Here is a 22,551-nt window from a genome sequence, read left to right as displayed (position 1 = left end):
ATTTATTATTTTAACTAACCCCCTTGGACTCCATGTTTAGGGTGAGCTTGTCCAAAGGAACTGTATTTATCATTAATCTTTGTTCTTCCATAAGTAAGCAAAGATATATAAATGGTCGTGTTCAATTCAGGCACTGGGACTATTGCAACTCTTCTTATCAGTATCTTGGCACAATCACAAGATCTTCAAAGTGTCAACAGTAGTTAACTAGAACTTACTGGTTTTAGATAAATAAGCATCTCCACAAAGAGCTGACAAATTTAGTCTCAAACAAAGAAGCTTAATATCTGAGTTAGGAGGTACAACCTTATCACTGGAATGTATGATGTACATCGTTTATTTAGCTTTCCAAAACACTGAAAATTATCTCAGAACTCTATCAGTTGTTCTGTAGTAGCTTTGGGGGTAATAAGTTGAAAATCATTGTTCTAACCCAAACAGAATTATCTCCCAAGGAAAAGGGCATTCATATATAACGTGTATGCTAACTCTGTTAATAAATTACTAAACTGTGGGCTTAACATATTTGTTCTCTAAAAGCTATTTACAGACAAAAACTGTGCCCATGTACCATTCTTTCTAAAACCTGGACTCAGGTTCACAGGAAAAATTCAAACTTATGCTGAACTACATTTTCATTTTTCACCTCTTTTTCCCAAACTACTGATTTTCTTCACATAGCAGAAATAACCTTAGGTCCCACATTATCTGCAAACAGATATGATACTCTCCCAGAGATCTCTACTGTTGCCATGTGAAAATGGGCAGCCAGAATTCCTTTTTAAAGAAAAACTTACCTAAGGGGATGAAGCAGTCATACAATAGTGATTTCCTGTTTAAACGCACCTGATTCTATCACTGTAATCTCTCTCCTATTTGAATTTTCTTCTCTATTCTTACTATTTCTGCCTCCACTCAGAAACTTAAGGCTTGTCTCACAGCCTCCAGCAGCTCCCATTTCAAACCACTGCCGGCCTTCTGAAGTACAGCTTTGTTCACGTCATTCCACTTCCTCAAAAATGTACACTAAACCTCTATCACCCACAGCTCTCAAAGGCCCTTCTTGGTCAGACCTACCTTTCTGACTTTAATCCCCACCAGGCCAATCAAACGACTCCTGGTCTACAACAAGCTCATTCTTTCCACTTTTGTACTCCTACGCTATTTCCTAGGCCGGATATGCCTTCCCCCCCCACCCCACCGCTCATGTCCCTATGCCTGCATTTTATCTATCTTTCAAAATCAGCTCAAAAAGCCATCTCATCATTAACACTTTCCCCAATTGTTCCAGTGAAAAGAAATCTCATTCCCCTTCTCATACTCACACAGGATTTTATCTGTACCTCAGATATGACTTCCTCTTTTGGATTATAACTGTGTCTTATCTCCTCTACAAGAGTAGAAGAATCCTTGAGGGCAAGATTTGAGTCTTATTTCCCCTTGCATGTATCCAAGGATGGATAAATTAATTGATTTTCTACAGGGGAGGAGGAACATAACATGGTATATCTGTACCAGGCAGTAAAGACAAAGAAGAGATTGGAGAAAACTTCAGTCTCTCTACCACTTTTATTCCTCTAAGTAAATTAATCCACATGGTAGAATTTTCTGTGTATTTTTAAATGTTAGCACTAAAAAATAACATTCTGCTGTATAGTTTAAAAATACTAATGCCTTTATCTCATTTAATTCCCATGATATCCTAACACAGGTATTCTCATGATCCTTTTATATAGTATAAGGAAACAGCTTCAGAGAAGGCAACCTGCCACCAGAGGAAGAGTCAACCCTGGAGTCTTTTACCTCCAATTTTAAGTTCTTTCCACAAAATCAAAATGAAGGACCACAAAATTTTACTAAAAACCATAAAACAAGAAGTAAATGAAAGTTCTTCTCTTTCCTGTTTTCTCACCTGAAACTGACTTCCCTCAAAAGCCTTTTAAAATATGCTTTGAAGATCTTGAATTGAAAAGCAGAGAAATGCAATAAAAAGAAATGGCCCAGGGGCCGGAAAACCCAATCCCCGTTGTGCCTCCCTTTCTAGGTATATGTGACCTCAGGGAAGTCCCACCTCTCCATATCAGTCTTCCTAATTCGAAATTGGGGGTGACAGATTAACCTCACATTATTGTGGAGACTGAATTTATAAATGGGGAAGGGTGTGAAGAGGTAAATTAGAGAAGGAAGCAGTACGTGGCAGCACCCACAAGAAAACTGTCCCACCCACCCAACCCCCAAACCTGTTACTCATTTAATCCTGATGAACAGCTAACGCTTTATCTGTTTCAGTGTTACTTCTCCAGTAAGATTATTGATTAAGGAGAGCTAGAAGTGAAAACTATTATCCAAGACCACCTTTAGAATCCATCGTCACCAGTTGCCCAAACTGACACATCTGGTAATTGTCTTAGAACACCACCCTCTCCTCCCTGACCTGTCCGTTATGTCTCACAGATATAGTGGAAAGAGGCTGAATGCTAAAATTAAATCTGGGTACAAACGCCACTTAAGCCACTGTCTAGCTGTGGGCCCTTGGGCCAGGCCAGTGACCTTCTGAAAGCTCCATCATCTCTAAAGCAAGGATAATGCCACCAACTTTGCAGTGTTGTTATAAAGTTTATCAGTAATAAATGTGCCCAATTAGGACCTGCCACACAGCTGGTGCCTGATAAACAGATTATTATTCTTGCCTCAGAACTGCTTTAACGACTAAATGAGGACATAAGTAGAAGGCCTAGAACAATGTCTTCACAGGCACGGTAGGCACTGAATAAAGTTTGTCACCTCCTCTTCACTCGGCTCCTTTCCTCTTTATACCGTGTCACTTCAGGCCTCATCGTTCTCACTGATATTATCACAGCGGCGTCCAAAACCCACCTCCATGCCTGCAACCACATGCTCACCAATCCATCACTTTTGTCCTGAAGCACAAACCTGATCACATCAAACATTTATTCAGCACCCTTCAAAGACCTTACCCGCAGATCGACATCATGAGTTGCACACCCTTCAGCAAGAATACAAGGCCCTTCCCCGTCTTATCTCTTGTGACTTCCCTCCCCCAATAGAAACTCTCGTGCCCTAGCCACAACATCACCTGCTTGTTTCCCAATTGCTCCAGGCTCTCATGCCTCCAAGCCAATCCAGAATGTTCTTCTATCACCTGCTCATTCTTTAAAACATAGCTCAAGCACCATCTTCTCTTCAAAACTTTCCTTTACGCTAGAATTTTCTTCTGCATACTTCATTCACAACATTTTACAAACCGAATTCTAATTTTGCTGTGAAATCCTGGAAGGCAAGGGATAGGCCTTATCATGTTAGCTTTATTCCCAGTGCCTAGCACAGGACCTAAGCTCAAAACCTGTTTGATGGTTTCTGTGATATAACCTTAATATTGCTCCCATGAATACTGGCATTCTGGAAGAATGAAAAATAACTGTCACTATAAAACATATAAAGTATTTCTAGAAACTTTTTGAGATATTTTAAATCCATTTAATTCCAAAACATATTTCAAAAAAATTAAAAAATGCTAAGATAAAACTCATACAAATGCACACAGTGAAAGGTTTATCAGGCCAAGTTAACAGTTAAAAAAATGAATGGAATCTCAGTCTTTATAAATATTTAATTACAAAGTCTAAAGAAAATTTCCAACAGGAGGATATCTTGCTTTCAATAGATATAAAACAAAATCCAGCAAAAGCAGTCTTAGTTAATGGTAAAATATTTTAAGGTTTTCCTCTTATAAAGGTATGCTTAACCTTGGTTCAGTAGAACAATAGTAGAATAATCTTACTGAACACTAATATGATTTTCCTTTTAAAAAAAAAAGGAATTTAAAAATTATTTCCTTTTCAAATGACTTAAATCTTTTTCAAAATGAAATAGATTGTGCAAGTTCACACCCACCAATCATGAAAAGGACTGACTTTACATTTTATATAATCCATAACTATTATCTGCAAAACTGCTATAAATGTACTTGATAAATAATACAGAAATCAAAAATATCAGGCGGGATAACGCATTTTGAATGTACTTATTTGAGTCCATTTCCATTAGACAAAGGAAACTGATAAACTGCAGCTTTTGGTATTAAAAGAAAGCACTAATTCAGCTCTTCTTCAAAAATGTTAGAACGTGTGACTTGTGTTTTTTAAATTCCAAACAGAACTCACTGTATTTAGCACCTCCTGTACTTTCCAGTATATTAGATACTTGCACATCAAGTTAAAAACAAAATAAAGGAAAACATTCCTGCCACCCACCCTTTTCATAAAAGAAATGGAAATATTAAACATGTACACAGAGCACCTTTTAAAGGTCAGTATGACGAGCTACAGAAAAAGCTGTTTTTTCTTAATTTAAAAATTTTGCTTGAGGATTTAGAGATGTGGGGGGCAAGGGAAAGAGGAAGGGAGAATTGTGTGATTTTTTATTTTGGCAGAGAAGATGGGTTAGTAATTTCCAAATCCTGCTCTAGGGTACATGGGTGCCCCAGTGGTTATGGGCTTCCAACTCCCACATTAATCAGAGAAGCTCTGGAGGTTTGTTTTTGTTTTTGTTTTGTGGGGAGGGGTCTGTATATGAACTGAGCATCTGAAAAAGATTTTGTTTGAACAAAGGTGTCCATAACTTAAAAATGCCTGACCGCCACTAAGAAGGACTAACCAATATTCAACGAATAATACATTAACACCTAGTAAACAAAAAAGCCAGGAGCATTCAATATGGAAAACTGGTTTTAAAAAGTGACAAAACACTAAGTAAAAAAGACTAATAGCTGTAGTTACTTTACCTTCATGAATAAGTTTGTTTCTTTCGCTTCTGACCAGAGATTTATGGGGTACAGTGTTTGCTTAGGGAGGGACATACAAGAGTTAAGCTTTACCAACTTGGTTTTGGCAAGAAGAGAATAGATGGTTTTAGCAAGGAATTGGCTATGAACCCAAAGCAAACAGCTGTGGAAGGGGAAAAGGTGTTCAAGATGAGAGGTGATATTATTGGGTATGTTTGTTTAGGTGGATAGGAGGGGCCCACTAAATAACTCTGGGGTGGGGTACATACCTATCCTACCTCAGAGATCTACAGAAAAGTTTGTATCCTTTCCCGAGGACATTTCTGATTCATATCATCTAAATCCTCCTGTGCCTCCACTGCCAAGCCAATTAATGCTACCAAAAATCAGAGACAGTGTTTAACTACAGTAATTTACAAAAACAGTCATTTTCTAAATAAATCAGATTATAAAGAACATCAGCCATTTTATATGCTTTCTTTATCTTCTCTGATGAAAAAGCTACAGAACCAAAAGTTCCTTTGCCAGTGACTGGGGCCATGATGCAAGGAGATGGCTAGGATGGACCAACTTCTTCCACCATTCTCTCTCTTTCCTCAGCCCATGATAAGTTGAGACTGTGACAGAGAAGAGAATAAAGCTTCAAAATTATCTGAGAAGAATCTATTCAATTTTTCTGCCTTACCAAAATGCTTGTGTAGCTAATGAGATGATGGGTGATCTTCCCATTTACTAAACTTTCTATAATGTGGAAATTACTTTATAATAGAGAATGTAATTGAGTCTCTCCACATTAAGACTCATTAATTTCAAAAGATCAAGATCAGAAGAAAAAAACATTAGTTAGCATTTGCATTTTAAAACAAATTATATGACTATACACTGATAAAAACAATCTTTTCCAATTGGTTAAAAAAAATTGATGACAAGATGAACAATAATAATTTTAACCACTTTAAATTAGTAACATTTAATTCCCAATATCCATGGATACTCTTTTGAAGGTTCAGAAATAAAAGTAATGTTACATTGTTCCAAACATGGAGAAGCCAAATGTTATTGTCATACATATGCTCTTAGATCTAAAGTTTGGTCCTTTAATTATTTATTATGTAGTTGATCTATTTAAATTAAGATATTAAGAACCACAATTAGAGTTGTTTCCTTATGGTAAAACTATGGCAACAGAAAAGCAATTCTATACCTACAGGAGAATGCTGATAAAATACTGATGCCTGAAAGAAAAGTACAGTGACTTAGATGATCTACATACAAGACTGTACATACGAGCAGACTTTTCTATGCTATTTTCTGGACTTACTGACAAACCAAAAGAAGTTCCAGTGATTTATTTTCTCAAAATAGATAAGATACGAGAGTTATGTACAAATTATTTATAGAGATACTAATTTCCTCAAAAGAAAATCTAATATAAACCACCTATAGGCATAATGTAGTTTTAGCAAGATTCCAAAGGGTCTTCTTACTCTGAAATTCATATGTGAAATAGACTAACACATGGGCTAGATGTTTCAATCCTTTTTAGAATAGGGCAAGGTATAAAATTTAAAGTATCTATAACAGGTTCTGAAATTCTATACCTTCAACAAAATACCAAATTTTAATGTAACTATATAAGTTCCTTCCTCTTAAAATATACAAATAAATTTTATTTATGGCATGCTTATATCAATAAGATTGCTACTAAATACACAAAGGCAAGAGTAATCACATGTCTTGTTTTATTATAACCTTAATTTTCTGATTATAAAATCTATCTCCCTAAAGAGAGAACCACAAATTGGTATATTTTTTCCTATTTTTTTAAGCCAAAAAAAAAAAAAAAGCTCAGCTCTGATACATACACAGTTTTAAATCCTGTGTTTTTTTAAAATAATGTGAATTATTTCTACACATCTTTCTGACCACGATGCAGTGTCAGAGGACATGCAATTCATGACTTGTACCACCTGAGGGCACTCCAAAAAATCTTTAAACAACTTTCAGAATGGAATTTTTATCTACTAGGAAGTAGACAGTCCTACTTGAAGTTCAGTAGTGGCTTAAAAAACATGTTTGAGAAAACATGTGTTTTTTCATAAAAAATAAGATGATGACAAATATGCATATTCAATCTACTGCATATTCTCTGGGTCTCATGTCCTTGCAATGAAAGTTGAGGTTCTAGATCGGAATAAACAAACTAAATAACTTCAAATGAGGTTAAAAAATTACTAACTACTAACAGTCTCATAAGATTATCCTTTTATAGTACACGTTTATCATCAACAACCAAAAGTTCACATTTTTGTAGAAAACAAGAGAAATTCAAGAATCACTTCAAATACATACATGATTTAAATAAAAGTTGGTCAGAAAAGATTTGGTTTAACATATACATGACACTTCAGTTCAAGAAAACAAGTAACCAGAGGACGCCCTACCTGTTTCCTGTGAATTCAACACTTCTAAGGCATGCATCATGGCACTTGCGAAGACATTGGCATCTTCTTTGCTGCCAAAGTTAAGACCATACACCTGTCTAGCATCCCGCCATTGGTGGAAGGTCTGTGTAGCTTGATTGTACTTCAACCCTTTAGGAATGGCACAATTTATCACGACCTAAAAGACAGTAATTCTTTTTATAGTCAAGCTAATAACTGGCAAAATCAACAACGTCAACAAATCCTGATTGGACATATTCATTCAAACCCGCTCCTGACACACCTTGGCAAAAAATGGTTAAAACAATTATCTAGGGTAAAATTAGTCTGCAGAAGTAACAGTCTGATGGACGTTAGGCTGTCTGATAGTTACAAAGGTCTGGCCTTAAAAGAGTAAATCAGCAAAACGAAAGAAAATCTATATCCCTCATTAAATATATTTGAACATGTTTACTGAGGTATTATAAATTCAGAAAGTGTGTAAAACATAAGCATGTTATCTCAGTGATTGCTCCCATGTAGCCAAAACCCTAATCAAGAGATATGACGTTAACATCAGAAACCTGCTCCTTAACTCCTCCTGCCTCCCAAAAGGTATTAGTCATACCTCTAACATCAAAGATCAGTTTTGTAGGTTTGGGGATTTTATATAAATGGAGTTACACAATACATATTGTAATTTATCTGCCATCTTTCCCTCAAAATTATTTATGAGAGGTATCTATTTGTTGCATGTACTTGTGGTTTATTCTTTTTCATCGCTCTATGGTATCCCATTGTACAAATCATGTTTATTCACCCATTTTCCCATTAATGAACATCTGGATTATTTCCAGCTTGGTGTTATTAAAAATAACAATGTTATGAACATCCTACCAAATGTCCACCAAATGAGCACACATTTCTGTTGGGCACATACCCAGCAGTGGAAATGTCACAAGCCATACCTATGTTCAACTTCAGTAGAAAACTCAAAGTAGCTTTCCATATAGGTCCTATCAATTTTCACTCCCCCAGCAGTATACAAGAGCTTGTACAACTGCACATACAGTGCAACACTGTAATTGGTATACTCAATCTTTAGCAATTCTGCTGGGTATGAATACTACATCGTTGTGGTTCTAGTTAGCATTTCCCTGATTAATATTGAGATTTAGCACCTTTTCATGTTTTAATGGCTATCTAGAGATCTTCTTTTATGAATACCTGCTTAAATTAAATCTCTTGCCCATTTTTTTACTGAGTTGTCCATCTTTTTCTTTGTTGACCTGTAAGAGTCCTTTACATATTCTGGATGATCCCACTGTTGGGATCATCAGTTATGTGTTACAAATACTTCTTCCATTTTGTGACTTGCCTTTTCACTCTCTGAATGGTGTCTTTTGATGAACAGGAGTTCTTATCTTTTATTCAGTCCAAATTCACAATCTTTTTCTTTATAGTTAATGCTTTTTTGTAACCTGTTTAAGAAATGTTTCTCAATCCCAAGTCATGAAAATATTATCCCATATTATTTTATAGAAGCTTTATTGTATTAACTTTCATATTTACATCTCCAATCCAACTGGAATTGATTTATGCCTATGGTATGATATAAGGTTCAAGTTTCCTTTTTGTTTCAATATGGCTGTCCAATTGATCCAGCACTACCTATTAACTTGCTGCAGGTTTACCTTTTTCATAAATCAAGTGACTAAACGGCTCTATTTTGTTCTACTAGCCAATATGCCTATCTCTGAGCCAACATCAGTGTCTTAATTATTGTAGCTTTACAGTAGGTCTTGATAGCCACTAGAGTATGTCCTCCTACTTTGTTGTTCCTCAATATTGCTTTGGCTGTTCTCAGTCCTTTGTGTGCAGCTATAATTTTATACTATCAATTTTGTGTTATTTATCCAATCTGCCAGCCTCTGCTTTTAATTGTAGTGTTCAGTCCATTTACATTTAATGTAAATTATATATAAATTTGGGTCTAAATCTATCATACTTTCTTTTAGAGTTGTTTATTATTGTCCCCTCTATTAGCTTGCTAGTTATACGTGTTTTCACTGTTGTTTTAGTGGCTGCCCTAGAGATTACAACAGGTACCTTAAACTTATCAAAGACAAATAAAAACTAGTATGTTTATCTTTACCTCAACAATACAAGGACTTACAATACTTTATCTCCAATAACATTCCCTTTCTTCCAATGCCCATCCTAGGAGTCCTACACTAGTTTTATCAGGTGTTTTAATTCCATTGATATTTTAAACCTCATAAAACATTATTAGTAGTCTTATACAGTTGACGATCACTTAAGATTTACCCAATAGTTACATTTTCTGTTGCTTTTTATTCCTTCTGCCCTCTTCAAGCTTCTGTTTGGACCATTTCTGATATTGAATAACACCGTTTAGAATTTCATTCAAAGCAGATCTCCTGGTGATGAATTATCTCTACTTTGGTTTGTAAGAAAATATCTTTGCTTCACCTTGATTTTTGAAGACTATTTGTATTAGGTTTGGAACTTTAAGTGGCCACTCATTTTCTTTTAGTTCTTTGCAATCTACTGCCTCTTAAGTTTTTGTTGTTTCTACAGAGAAGTCAGCTGACAGTTTATTGTTGCTTCTCTGAAGTTGTCCTTTTTTCACTGACTGCTCTAAAGAGTTTCACCTTGAACTTAGTTTACAGTGATTTTAATATGATGGGTTTATATGTGGTTTTCTTTGTATTTATCCCATTTAAGATTTACAGCATTTCTAAGTTGATGTCCTTTCATCACTTCTGAAAATTCTTGTTCACTATTATGTCTTCAATTACTGCTCCTGCCCCATTCTCTCCTCTCCTCTGGGACTCCAATAACGTATGTGTATACCTTATACTTTTTTTTACTGTATTTCCTATGTCTCTTAAGCTTTTTCATATGTCCATATTTTTCTCTCTCAGAACATCACAGCTTCAAACTGAATATTTCTTTCTGACTTATATTCCAGTTTACTAATTCTTTTTAGTGGTTTCTAATTTGTTGTAAAACCCATCACTGAGTTGTTAATAGCAGTTATTTTATTTTTCAATTCCAACATTTCCATTTGGCTCTTTTTTCAAAAAAGTTTCCAGTTCTCTACTGAAATTCTCAATCTTATCTTTCATTTCCTTGAATATATTAAGCACAGTTATTTTAAAGTCAATTTCTGGTAATCCCATTAACTGGATTCCCAGTGGGTTTGTTCTATTACTGTTCCTCTTGTCTCCTCACATTCTGGTTATTTTGACTGAATGCCAGACATTGTCTATGGACAACTATATGGAAATTTTGAGGCCTACAATGATGTTATATTTTTGCAGGGGAGATTTACATTTGTTTCCGACAAGCAGCTAGGGAAACTAACAATCTCAAATTACCTTAATCCAAAAGTGATTAAAACGTCATTAGAGGCTGAGTATCAGTTCCTATAAAGGCCAGTCTACTTTTGAGTCAAACTTCTTCCCCAGGGTATGGGGCTTCTGGGTCCCAAATCATGGCCTGGGGGATTACCAAGACAACCCTCCCCTCATTAGCAGTCCCTAACTTATAATTTTTGTTCTACTAGTCCCAGGAGTCTGCCAAAAGCTCTGTTCAGCTACTCAGTCCCCTCTTTCAAAACTGATATGTGCTTCCAGGTAAACACAGGTCCCAAGCTGGGCTCACTTCTCTGGTTCTTTCTGCTTTTAGGTCATGGACCCATAATTCTTCATTGCCACGTAAGCTCTCCAAATAGACTTCTTTCTTTTAAATATTCTGTCCAATTGTTTTGGTTCACAGAGAGAGGCTCTATCTAAATTAAATTACCTCATCCACCAATACCCAAATTTGACAACTATTTTTAAAATATGACCACTTAAAGATGTTATGCTAAGTGAAATAAGCCATATATAAAAGGTCAAATATTGTATGATTCCAATTATTTGAAATGCCTAGAATAGTAAAATTCATAAAAATAGAATGGAGAATGGAGGTTGCCAGGGGTTATGGGTAGAGGGAAATGGAAAATTATGGTTTAAAGGGTTCAGAGTTTCAGTTTGGGAGGATGAAAAAGTTCTGGAGATGAATAGCAGTGATGGTTGCAGCACAACAATATGAATGTATTTAATGTCACTGAACTGTACATTAAAAATGGTTAAAATGGTAAATTTTCTTATTTTTACTACAATTAAGAAGATATGATCGCCTCCTACCATATGATTTCTATACATATCGGGCTGCGGGGTGGGGAGGTCACAAATCCTTAGCTACTAGAAACCCAAAGCTAGAATTTAACATTACCAGAAAATTATAAACCAAATTTTAAGGCAAATCTATATATATCCCTGCTTGGCAAATAGGTTAAAAGGGCAGGCAAAAAAAGATAGTTATGTTCACTTTTTTCAACTTGTTCAGTGACAGAATATTAGAAAAAGTTGAGGAAAATATTACTGGAATCAAAAGAGAATTATCTAAATCATGAGTTCACTTTTTCCAATATAGAAATTTTAAAATGTGAACAAATTATTTCATTCGATTCTAACTTTCAAGGATTGACAAAGCTGTATAATCTCAAAAAGCTTTCAAAGTCAAGGGGGATGCATATACCTTCATTCAATAATAACTGTTTATTGGATGTTCACTAAGGATGTTATCAGGTTTGGACTTCTTCATAATCCTAATACTTCAAACCCAATGAGCTTGCATCTAGATTAGTGATTTCCATCCTACGCACACCCATCCATTTTTAGCCTGAGCGTAACAGATTAAGCCGTGCAGTTAAACACCTATACTTCCTTCTGACGTGGCTCAATAGCTTATCTTGTCTATGAAGTCATCCACAACCCTCTTTCCCATCTTCTCAACAAAGTGATCATTCTTTTATGCCCTCGCTGTGCAATGATTTGTCATAAATGAAACAACTAACTGTGCTGTTTTCCTTACATGCATAATATCCCATTCTTTACTGCATTGTTCTTCAAGGTCAGGAATTATTATCTATATAAAACCTAACTACAATGCCTAGAACATAAAAAGCACTCAAGTATTAAGGAGAAAAATGGTAGCTTTTCATATATATGTATACAATTTGTACATACTCAATTTTACAAATAAATGGTGGGTCATTTTTTTTTTAATGTCTCTTAGTACAGAAAGTTTAGATGTTGTTTAATAAATTACACTAATATGTTTCTACGTAGAACAGACTGATAACCATTAAGAAATGAAAAAAGGTACTCTGGAATGAAAAGAAACCAATTATTTATTAGATTTATTCTTAGGTACTTTATCATTTTTGTTCCTTTAAGCAGTATCTGTATAAAATTATATTTTCAATTTGTTTATCGTTAGTTCTACAAAAATGCTACTGATTTTTATATACTGATGTTATATCCAGCAACCTTGCTGAACAATCTTATTAGTTCTAATATTTTATCTGCAGATACTCTTGGGAATTTTTTACGTAGACAATTATATCATCAGCGAATAAGGTCAGCTCTGTTTCTTCCTTTTCAATCCTTACTGCTTCTATTTCTTCATCTTCATATTACTAGGTTACCTCTTCTGCAATACTAAATGAAGATGATTAAAGCTGAAATCCTCAAACTTATTCCTGAGTTTAATGGAAATCCTTCCAACATTGAACCATCTTGTAAGATGTTTGCTGTATGTTTATATTATTCATCCATATCAGCTTAAGAAAACTCATTTTTATGCCAAACATGCTGAGAATCATTATGTATGGATTTTAATTTTATCAATGTTTTTCCTGAGACTCTTGTTTCTTATAGGTTTTCTCCTAGCAAATTAATAGGTTATCTAATGTTAAACTACCCTTAAATTACTGAGATAAAGAGATAAATCCTATTTGGTCAAGTGGTGGTCTTTTTTTCCCCCCATATACATTGTTGCATTTGGTCAGCTAATATCTTATTGAGGACTTTTATATCTATATCAATGTTCTTAAGTGAAACATGCTTATAAGTTTCCTCTCTCAAATGGCTCTTCTATGTCTCAGATATCAAAATTATACTAGCCTCATAAAACACTCTTCTTTAGAACCGTTTGCATAAAACAGGTAATAGCTTGAAGGTTTTTAGATTTTGTTTATAAATGCTCTGGATGTTCTCCTTTTTTTTTAAATTTTGGGGATAGATAATTAACTACTGATACATTTTATGACTGAGGTCTATTATGTTTCTATACTTTTCTGCCAGGTGTGGTAAATTATATTTTTCTACAAAATGGCCCATTTATTAGTGTAAAGCTGTTCATAATATTATAATTTATTTCCTTACTATAACTATAGTGATATCTCTTTCCAACCCTAATATTGTTTATTTATAGCTTTTAATTTTTTTGTTTGATTCTGCCAATTTATTCAGGGAAGCAGCTTCTGTGTTAATAATTTCTATTTATTATTTAGTTATTTTTTTCTTTTATTTTTAGTATTTCCTTCTGCTTTTATGGGTTTGCTTATTATATGCCATTAAGATTTGTCCATCTACCTAGAGGGTATCATGCTGAATAAGTCAGACAAAGAAAGACAAATATGCTATGATTTCACTTACATGAGGCATCTAAAAAACAAAACAAACGAACAAACATGACAAAACAGAAACAGATTTGCAGATATGAGAATAAACGGGGGGGCGGGGGTGGGTGGTCCATCTAAGGACAACTTAGACATGCCACAGGTTTCTATATGTAATATCTTGTCACTCAGATCGAGGTTGGTTTTTTTAAATTTTTAAACATTTTCTAATCTTCATAATGATTTCATCTTAGTGTCACAAATTATTTAGGAGTGTGTTTTTAAATTTCCAGTATTTTAAGAAACACTCCATTTGTCAAAACTGGAAGTCATAGGAAAGTTTACTTCTCTTATGAATAAAAATTTCAGTATTTCATATGGAAATTTCCTGACTTACACAGATTTCTAATTTATTTTTCAGTTGAGGTATAACTGACATATAACATTATATTCAAGTTTACAAATAATGATTTGATCCAATTATTTTTAAATATTTTCTTTTTTGCCAATATTTAGATACTTTTAGGTTTGTTCATCAGTGTTATCAAATGACCAATTCACTGAATTTACCAAAAATTTATTTTACAGCTACTAGTTTGGAATGTTGTGTTTAAAATGTTCGATAATTTCTACAAAGTTCTAGTTGTCCAGTTTCCAGTTTTTCTCTATAGTAGCATCTTAGGAAGTATTCACTTTGTCTCTGGCCTAACTCACTGCTGGTACACTTTGCTGGAGGAAAGACAAAGGGGAGAGAAAGTACTCAGAATGACCTGGATACCCCCAGGGAGAGAGGGTTCTCGGTACAGAGACTGTGGAGACCAGAGAAGGGCTGAGCAACAGGCACAGAAAGCAAAAGGAAGGAGGCTAGGGAGGAGGAAGAACAGGGCAGGGGGCCTGAGAGGACAGAGGGCAGGCTGGGACAGTTAGTATTAATAGTTAAACTTGCTAAATTCAGTGACCTGCCTTTCGGCAAACTGATTCAGGTCTTTAGAAGTTCCTCTCCAGGGGAGCAATGCATTTGTTTTTGCCAGGTGCCCTAGGAGTTTCACTGGCCTGCAACCAGTATTGGTTAATTTCTTGACTGGAGTTGTGTAAGTGAAGTTGGAGGTTTCCATTTTTCAGAGGAGCTCCTAAATCAGCTCAGACAGAAACAAACTTCTTTGCCGATTAGGAGGATTTTTCTAAGTCCTCTTTTTATGGTGTGCAGCCCCTTGAAGAGGCCTCAGCTTTATGCAGAGATGCTGGTTTCAAAGCCCAGCCTCTCACAGGCCACAAAATCTAAGCCCCTGGATACTACCAGTTCATAATCTCCATCCCAAAACACAGGGCTGCTGCAGCATCTGGCCACACCACACTACACCACCCGGTCTCCTAGTGGAAATGCAGGGACCTACCTTTCTTTAGTAAGAACTCAGATGGAAATGTGTTACATTTTTCCTGCATATGTTTAACATTGGTTGATTTTACCATCTTACCAGAGCCAAAAAAAAGTATTTTGTAAATCTGTTCTTTATAAAAGCCCTCACTGCTACTGGTATATACTTAATGCTAACAAGACCCTATTTATATTTTCCTCTATCTACTGCTCCTGATCTGTTAAGGCCCAAGAACTCAAGTAATCAGATAATCCAGTCACCTTTCTAAGAAATCCAGAGCAGGGAATCAGTAAAAGCTTAGTTGTCATGGCAGACATGATTACAAAAGCCTAACTATTCCGGCAACCTTAATACCTACAATTTTTCTATCGTATATGAATTTAACAATATTTTATGAAACTACTTACATTTTGAACTCTTTCCTATAATCCCATACCCCATACCTTTGGTGGGAAATGAATTCCTTAAACACGCTCTGCTACTTAAGTGTATTTCACATTTTAGTTTGTCTTAAATTTACTTTGGATTCCAAAACCTAGCTAGTTTGAAGGCCAAAGCATCTAAAGAATATTCGTAACTGAAAAACTCAGATTTATATTCTTGAACAATTAGTTCTAAATCCTCATCTAAATTCAGGCTTTATAAAAGGTGGAGAGGGTGGGAAGGCAAACCGATATCCTTTTTCCCATAGAGACTCTTTTGTCTATAATTTTAAAATACTTCTTTATTTTACTGAATGTATCAAGTCCTTATGTAATACTAGATAACGTTAAGAATTTAATAGACCCTTACCTGATGGTCCTGAATCTTCCTGCCCACCACTCTGAATGTGTTGTTGCCTGTATGATGATATATATGAACTCTGCTGAACCCGGTTGAACCACCAGCTGGCACCCACTTTTTATTGGCATCATCGTAAACCATCACAGCAGCTCTTGCCTGACAGATACTCTGTTCACTAGGGTGGGGGGGAAGAAAAGCAAACTTTTAAGATACTTAAAATATGCTAAGCTTCCCACATAGCCATATAAACCAGAGTTAGCTAACCGAGCAGTTGGTCAACAATTAGTGCTTTACTGGGTGCTAGAAACAGCAACAATGAACAAGACAGAGGCTTCCTGCTCTTATGGGTGGAGTCTGATGGGGAAGACAGACCAAAAAATGAACTGTAATGAGGGACCAGAAAGAGATCAGGATCCACAAAGAGCACTTAGATATAAGAAACATTTTCTTCTAAAGCTGAGGATCTAATACATTCATTAAACTGAATATAACTACAAATATAAATTAATCATTATTTAACTGTATACATATGTTTATAACATTGGTGAACTGTTTGTGATTACCTCTCTTTACTGGCAAAATTACTTTTATCATCAGGCTTGCTTCAAGGTCTATATAACAAATTCTGCTAGGCTCTTCTGCCCCTTGAGATATGGAGTGGCCACTAGCAATCAATGGACAGCACCGTGACTGAGTAGTCCCTGACTCCACTCAGGCAAGATAACATCTTATGTTTCAAATTTCTTCACTTAAAAATGAAAAAGTAAAATAAGATGATTTCTAAGGATTCTTCTAGATGTTAAATTCTAAGCTTCACAAATAAATATTGAAGAAAAGAAGACCAACTCCATGATAGAATCTTTAATCTCAGCCTCATCTCAATTATTTGTTACCAAGTGATACTGAGATACATGAATAAATAAAATGTAGAGATGATCTTAATTCTATATTAAGCAATAGTTTCATCTTTCAAATATATTCCAAAATAATACTGGGTAAAAAAGACTGATTGGGGGCTTCCCTGGTGGCGCAGTGGTTGGGAATCTGCCTGCCAATGCAGGGAACACGGGTTCGAGCCCTGGTCTGGGAGGATCCCACATGCCGCAGAGCAACTAAGCCCGTGAGCCACAACTACTGAGCCTGCCTGCGCGTCTGGAGCCTGTGCTCCGCAACGGGAGAGGCCGCGACAGTGAAAGGCCAGCGCACCGCGATGAAGAGTGGCCCCGGCTCGCCGCAACTGGAGAAAGCCCTCGCACAGAAACGAAGACCCAGCACAGCCAAAAATAAATAAATAAATAAATAAATTTATATTAAAAAAAGACTGATTGGAATTTTACTTTATTTTATACCATATGTTATTTTTTTAAAATGAAATACCAAAAGTGAACTACAGAACAGGTATATTAACTCCATGCTGACTATTAACCGAATTAAAATGACTCAATCTCCATATAGAAGACTTATCTTGACGCTTAAGCAGCTGTTAATGGAGACGCTAAGTAGCTCACCCAACCCCATCTTTAACGAAAGCACTGCTCATTCCACCAATTTTAGCCTTCAAGATTTTAAACAGTAAATCACGTGGGTTCTTCCCCAACATCCTGGGAAACAAAAAGTCGCTTTCATGCCCTCCCTTCTTACCCACACTTCTGGCCCATCTCTCAACAGTATTATGTATGTGCTTCACTGGACCTGTTGTGTGACTTGATGACAGATCATGGGAGACCTAAAGAGGTCACAGCACCAAGCAGTAAAACCACCCAGAACAGTGGGGTTATACATGCTTGTAATTTTCCATTAGCTAAATCTTACAAAAACTTGTAACAATACCTGTGCAGCACAAACACTGAAATAAACCCAGTGGTACTGTCTAAATTTTTATGCTGCACCGAATTTTTTTTAGTAAATTAGTTCTGGGAGTAAAAACGAGGCAATGACTAAAGCTTGAATTATTTTTAAAAGCTTGATTAAAGAGCCTTTGTCAGCACAGCAGTTGAAATCTCTTCATCGCTCAAAACAAAAATACTTGTTAAGGGACAAAATTTACATAACCCTATAGAAAGAAACAAGCTAAGGCAAAGTGCCTCTTACAGCATACAATCCAAGAAACAAATTTACTAACTAACTGTAAATAACAACTCAAGAAACAAATCTGTAAATTAATACAGAACAGTATTTTCCAGTTCGAAAATTAATGTTTTTGGACATACACGATGTTTCCCCAAGGTTCAAGAAATAATGTCTCTTCAAGAAGTTCCACTGGGATCACAGAAGCTAAAGCAATAGTTGAACCCCTGTTTTGTAAATCAGGTCATCCCATGCCTCAAAAAAAAAAAAAGTTACAAAAGATACATAGGAAATCTAAAACCAGGAGAGTTAAATAAAATGTCCCAACTTTCTCCTCCACCTTTTTCTTCCTCATTGCTCTACAGTGGGATGCCGGAGACATTCCAAATTCCTGAAGCACCGAGTTAACTGAATAGCTCTGACTAATGCTTAATTACTCAAGATATATATAAGCCACTTAGTCAGCAAGCAAATGTCTGGTCGCTTCAATTTCCCTATAACCACAGAAACAAAGACATCTCTAAATGAACGCATCAAAGTAGCCAAGAAAGGCCAAAAATACAAAAACTGGTTGATTAGTTTTCTAATGAAGATGAAAAGAAATCTTCAAACAGAGATGTTAAGGATACAAATCTAACTCTAAACAAAACCAAGAAGCACCAAGAGAAGCCAAGGTTAAAGGGAAGAAAACAATAAGATGTGGGTAAGAGCTGAAGTGTTACTGGAGGTAGAGTCAGAGCCACGCGGGTTATGCGGCAAGCTGTGAAGACACAAGCTAAGCCCCAAACAACCCTCTGGTTTTCTACAAGGTATCCAGCACTCAGAGAAGCCAAATCAAGACCCAGCCAGGAAGGAATGGCACTGTCCAGCGGGCTCTTAGCGACCAAGCCAAGTCTTTCCATTCCTTTCCACACACCTGAGGACCTCTCCTCAACTAGAGACACACATCCTATATGGTATAACAAAAAATATTTGGTCTTTGTCAGGTTCCTGGAACAGAGCTCCTAAAAACCTTGGCATCTCCTGAGCAGTAAGAGTGTCTTTGGTATGCTAATGAGATGACTCTAGGCTTCCATATGGGGGCTGGGTACCAGAAATACAAAGCCAAGATCAGAGGGTAGAAATGTTCAGTCTCACCCCTTCCCCACCTCTGGGGAGGAGAGAAGGGCTGGAGACTGGTCTCACTCACAACGGCCAATGATTTAATCAATCATGCCTACATGACGAAATCTCCATAAAAACACCCAGTCGGGCTCACATCCAGGTGCTGGTTGGGTGACATGCCTAGAGAGGGCCTAGAAGCTCTCTGTTCCTTGCCCTATAAATCTCTTCCACCTGGCTGTTTCTGAGTTGTAGCCTTTATGATAAACCAGTAATGGTAAGTAAAACACTTTCCTGAGCTCTGGGAGTCATTTTAACAAATTATTGAGCCTGAAGGGGAGTCTTGGGAACCCCTGAATTTGCAGTCAGCCGGGCCTAAGTTTGGGTAACCTAAGTACCCCACTGGCAGTGCCAACTAAAAATTGTCACTTGCCACCTGGTTCTACAAAAATGAAGCCACTAAGCCACTGGAGTCGCTGACCTTCAACACCCCCTGAAAGGAGTTCGGGGCAGAGATCAGGAATGAGGCACTCTGTGCTCTAGGAAAAACTGGCAGAACAGGCCTTCAGATAGTTAGGTATTTTCAGAAGACTTTATGAGCCCCATTTCCTGCATCTTCTCACATCTATAAAAGCACTAAAATCATTAACAGAGACATCTGCTCCTCGTGACTAGCAGCAACCTTCTGCCAAAATGTGTGCTTGATTGATCCTCCTTCGCCAAAATCACATAGATACTGACCTCCCCCTTATCTTTCCGGAACAGTTCCCCAGAGCTTTCTGAGAAGCTGTCTCCCAGGCTATAGTTCCCATTTGGCCCCAGATAAAACTTACTCACTACTTAACTCACTACTGTCACGTTGTACTCTTTTTTTTTTTCAGTTGACAGCAGCCAGGTCTAAAGTGGGAGCAGTCTTGTGGGACTGAGCCCTCAACCTATGGCATCTTGTACTAATTCCAGAAAGTTAGTGTTTGAATTCAGTTGAATTGTTGGACACCCAGTTTGTATCAAAAAAATAAGAGAACAGACTGTTGATTTGAGAAGAAAACTCCCACTCAATATACCAACTCCAAATTACAGGTACGCACAAAATAAGCTAGTGGTACCCAGTTTTGGATTTCACAAACCCATAAACTTCAAAAACCGACTGGATGAATCAATACAGAATAGGGCTGACAGTATTTTGGCCTACTTGCCAGGTAGGAGATTTCAGGGTAAGGTAGGGGACCACCATAACTTACTAAAATGAAGATATTTTGGAACTTAAAAATCTCAAAATAAATACAATGTAATATACTAGAAATATAATAATTAGCTTTCCATACAGTTCTCTACATTGCCCACTTTTTTTTTTTCTTCCATTTCTCCCTGCTCCAGTGAAATACTTATAAGCCTTCCTGCTTTATATGTATGACCATATGACTGGCCTGAGTCACAACAGAACTGCCTGTACGTTGGTGTATATACAAGCACTAGAGCAGTGATAGGTCAGCTTAGAGGTTCTTCTGGTAAGAATTTCCAACTTTATCTAGGAGGATTTTTAGATGAGAAAGTCAATGAGTGAATTTCTGAAATGATGAAATTTCAGAAATTCACGTATGTGCAGTTTTTCAGGGAAAAGTAACATGGAAGGAAGGCAAGATTTAAGAACCACAGCTATTGAAGAGTCAAAAAGGGGAAAAAATTAAAGAAAATAAAGATCTAAACAAGCACAGCAAAAAAGACAAAAATTTTATAATCTTTATATTATCATTCTATCTGAATTATAACAAGGCTCAAAATGAATACCTAGTCAAAGCCTTCAACATTCTGAGTCAGTAAAGGAAGTACATAAAAGATTAAATTAGTAAATTACTGAGCTGTACTTTTGTGAAGATCAGGCAGTGAATTAGTTATAAACAAAAATTTCATTTTATGACCAAATGCAAATGGTGTATGTAATTGATTATACCTCATTTTCCTGATGTTAATTTTGGTTTTTTAAAAAATGAAATATGGCATTAGAAGGCTAAAGACAGCTGATTTTTTAAAAAAGTATAAAAACCATGACACTACAATCCAATTCTGTGGCTTTGTAAAAATTCATTTCTGAATACAGTCAAATTTCCTGAACAGGTATATATGATGGTAGAAAATGCTGGCCCAATTTTATTTTTATAGGTTACCTGTGAATGAAATGGTTCCTGGTATTTAAGCAGAGTAAGGATCCTTTGGCTATTCTTGTCTATGCTGTTTACTGAGATTGCAATAAAGCCAAGTCTTTGAAAATAGCAACTTCCTTTCAAAGTAACCATTACTTGTCAAAGAAAGCATGAATATTCAGTGCTTAGGCACAGAGTAGGCATTGTTTAAATTCTCGTTCAGTACATAATTTCATTTAGCAAAATCCTACTCAAGAACTGGATCATCAAGACCTGGATCAAATACCATTCCTTCCGTTAAGGTCTTTCTGGAGTCCCCAAAGCCAGAATTAATTGCTCCCTCCCCCCATGGTATTCATTAATTTTTCCACCAGGAGGACACTGCGGAGGTAATATCTGAGCCACAGGAAGGAGTTAGGATTTTACTCCAAGTGCATTGGGAAGCCACTAGAGGGCTTTAAGCAGAACATGACTTACACTTTTAAAAGATGACTCCGGCTACTATAAAGAGAAGGGATTCAGGAAGGTGGCATCGAAAACAAGAATGCAAGCATGAAGACCAGTGTGAGACGTGTGTATGGTAAGATTTGGACCAGACTAGAAATAAAGGAGAGGGAAGCATATGGGATATATATGTCAGAAGCACAGGAGACAGGATTTGCTAGTAGGTCAGACGAAGGAGAAGGGGAAGGAGGGGACAACCAAAGGCAAGAGAAAAATTATGTCACCTAGCATTTTACTGATACTCCCAAAGTAGTATGTGACGTGCTACAAAGGATGTCACTACTGGAAGTCATGGTCCCAATTAATTTATTTTTACATACATATAAAAATGTACTCATCATCTTTGAAAAGGAGAATGTCATTTATCTTCGAATGACAGAGCCTAGTCTGCAGTAAGTTATCAAGGTCTATACAATAACCTCTGCTATACTACTGACGACTTAAAGAGTTTACCCTAAGAAAGAGAATTAGCATCTTGTCTGTTATGATACTGAGTCACTCTGTGAATCAAGATGTCAGTTATTCAGAAGATAAAATATTAAGAAAGAAATTACACAAAGAAGTTGGGAATTTTAGGGCTTCCCTGGTGGCGCAGTGGTTAAGAATCCGCCTGCCAATGCAGGGGACACGGGTTCGAGCCCTGGTCCAGGAAGATCCCACGTGCCACGGAGCAACTAAGCCCGTGCGCCACAACTACTGAGCCTGCTCTCTAAAGCCCGCGAGCCACAACTACTGAAGCCTGCGCACCTAGAGCCTGTGCTCAGCAACAAGAGAAGCCACTGCAATGAGAAGCCCGCGCACCGCAACGAAGAGT

General features: G+C 36.6%; 1 protein-coding gene across 12 annotated transcripts in view; it reads right to left on the bottom strand.

Annotated features, from left to right (window-relative positions):
• The window catches only part of ENAH (ENAH actin regulator), a 149,314-nt gene that overhangs the window by 55,192 nt on the left and 71,571 nt on the right, over positions 1 to 22,551 (bottom strand). For all 12 annotated transcript variants that reach the window (XM_059941659.1, XM_059941650.1, XM_059941680.1 and 9 more), the window contains exons 2-3: positions 15,934 to 16,099; positions 7,249 to 7,426 (exon numbers count right to left, since the gene is read on the bottom strand). In XM_059941659.1, coding sequence (XP_059797642.1) covers positions 7,249 to 7,426; positions 15,934 to 16,099 — 344 coding nt within the window. The remainder of the gene's footprint in view (positions 1 to 7,248; positions 7,427 to 15,933; positions 16,100 to 22,551) is intronic.

Source organism: Balaenoptera ricei, chromosome 1, assembly GCF_028023285.1.
Source record: "Balaenoptera ricei isolate mBalRic1 chromosome 1, mBalRic1.hap2, whole genome shotgun sequence".
Taxonomy (NCBI): domain Eukaryota; kingdom Metazoa; phylum Chordata; class Mammalia; order Artiodactyla; family Balaenopteridae; genus Balaenoptera; species Balaenoptera ricei.
The sequence above is the reverse complement of the archived record's forward strand: the minus strand, read 5'-3'. Positions and strand labels throughout refer to the sequence as shown.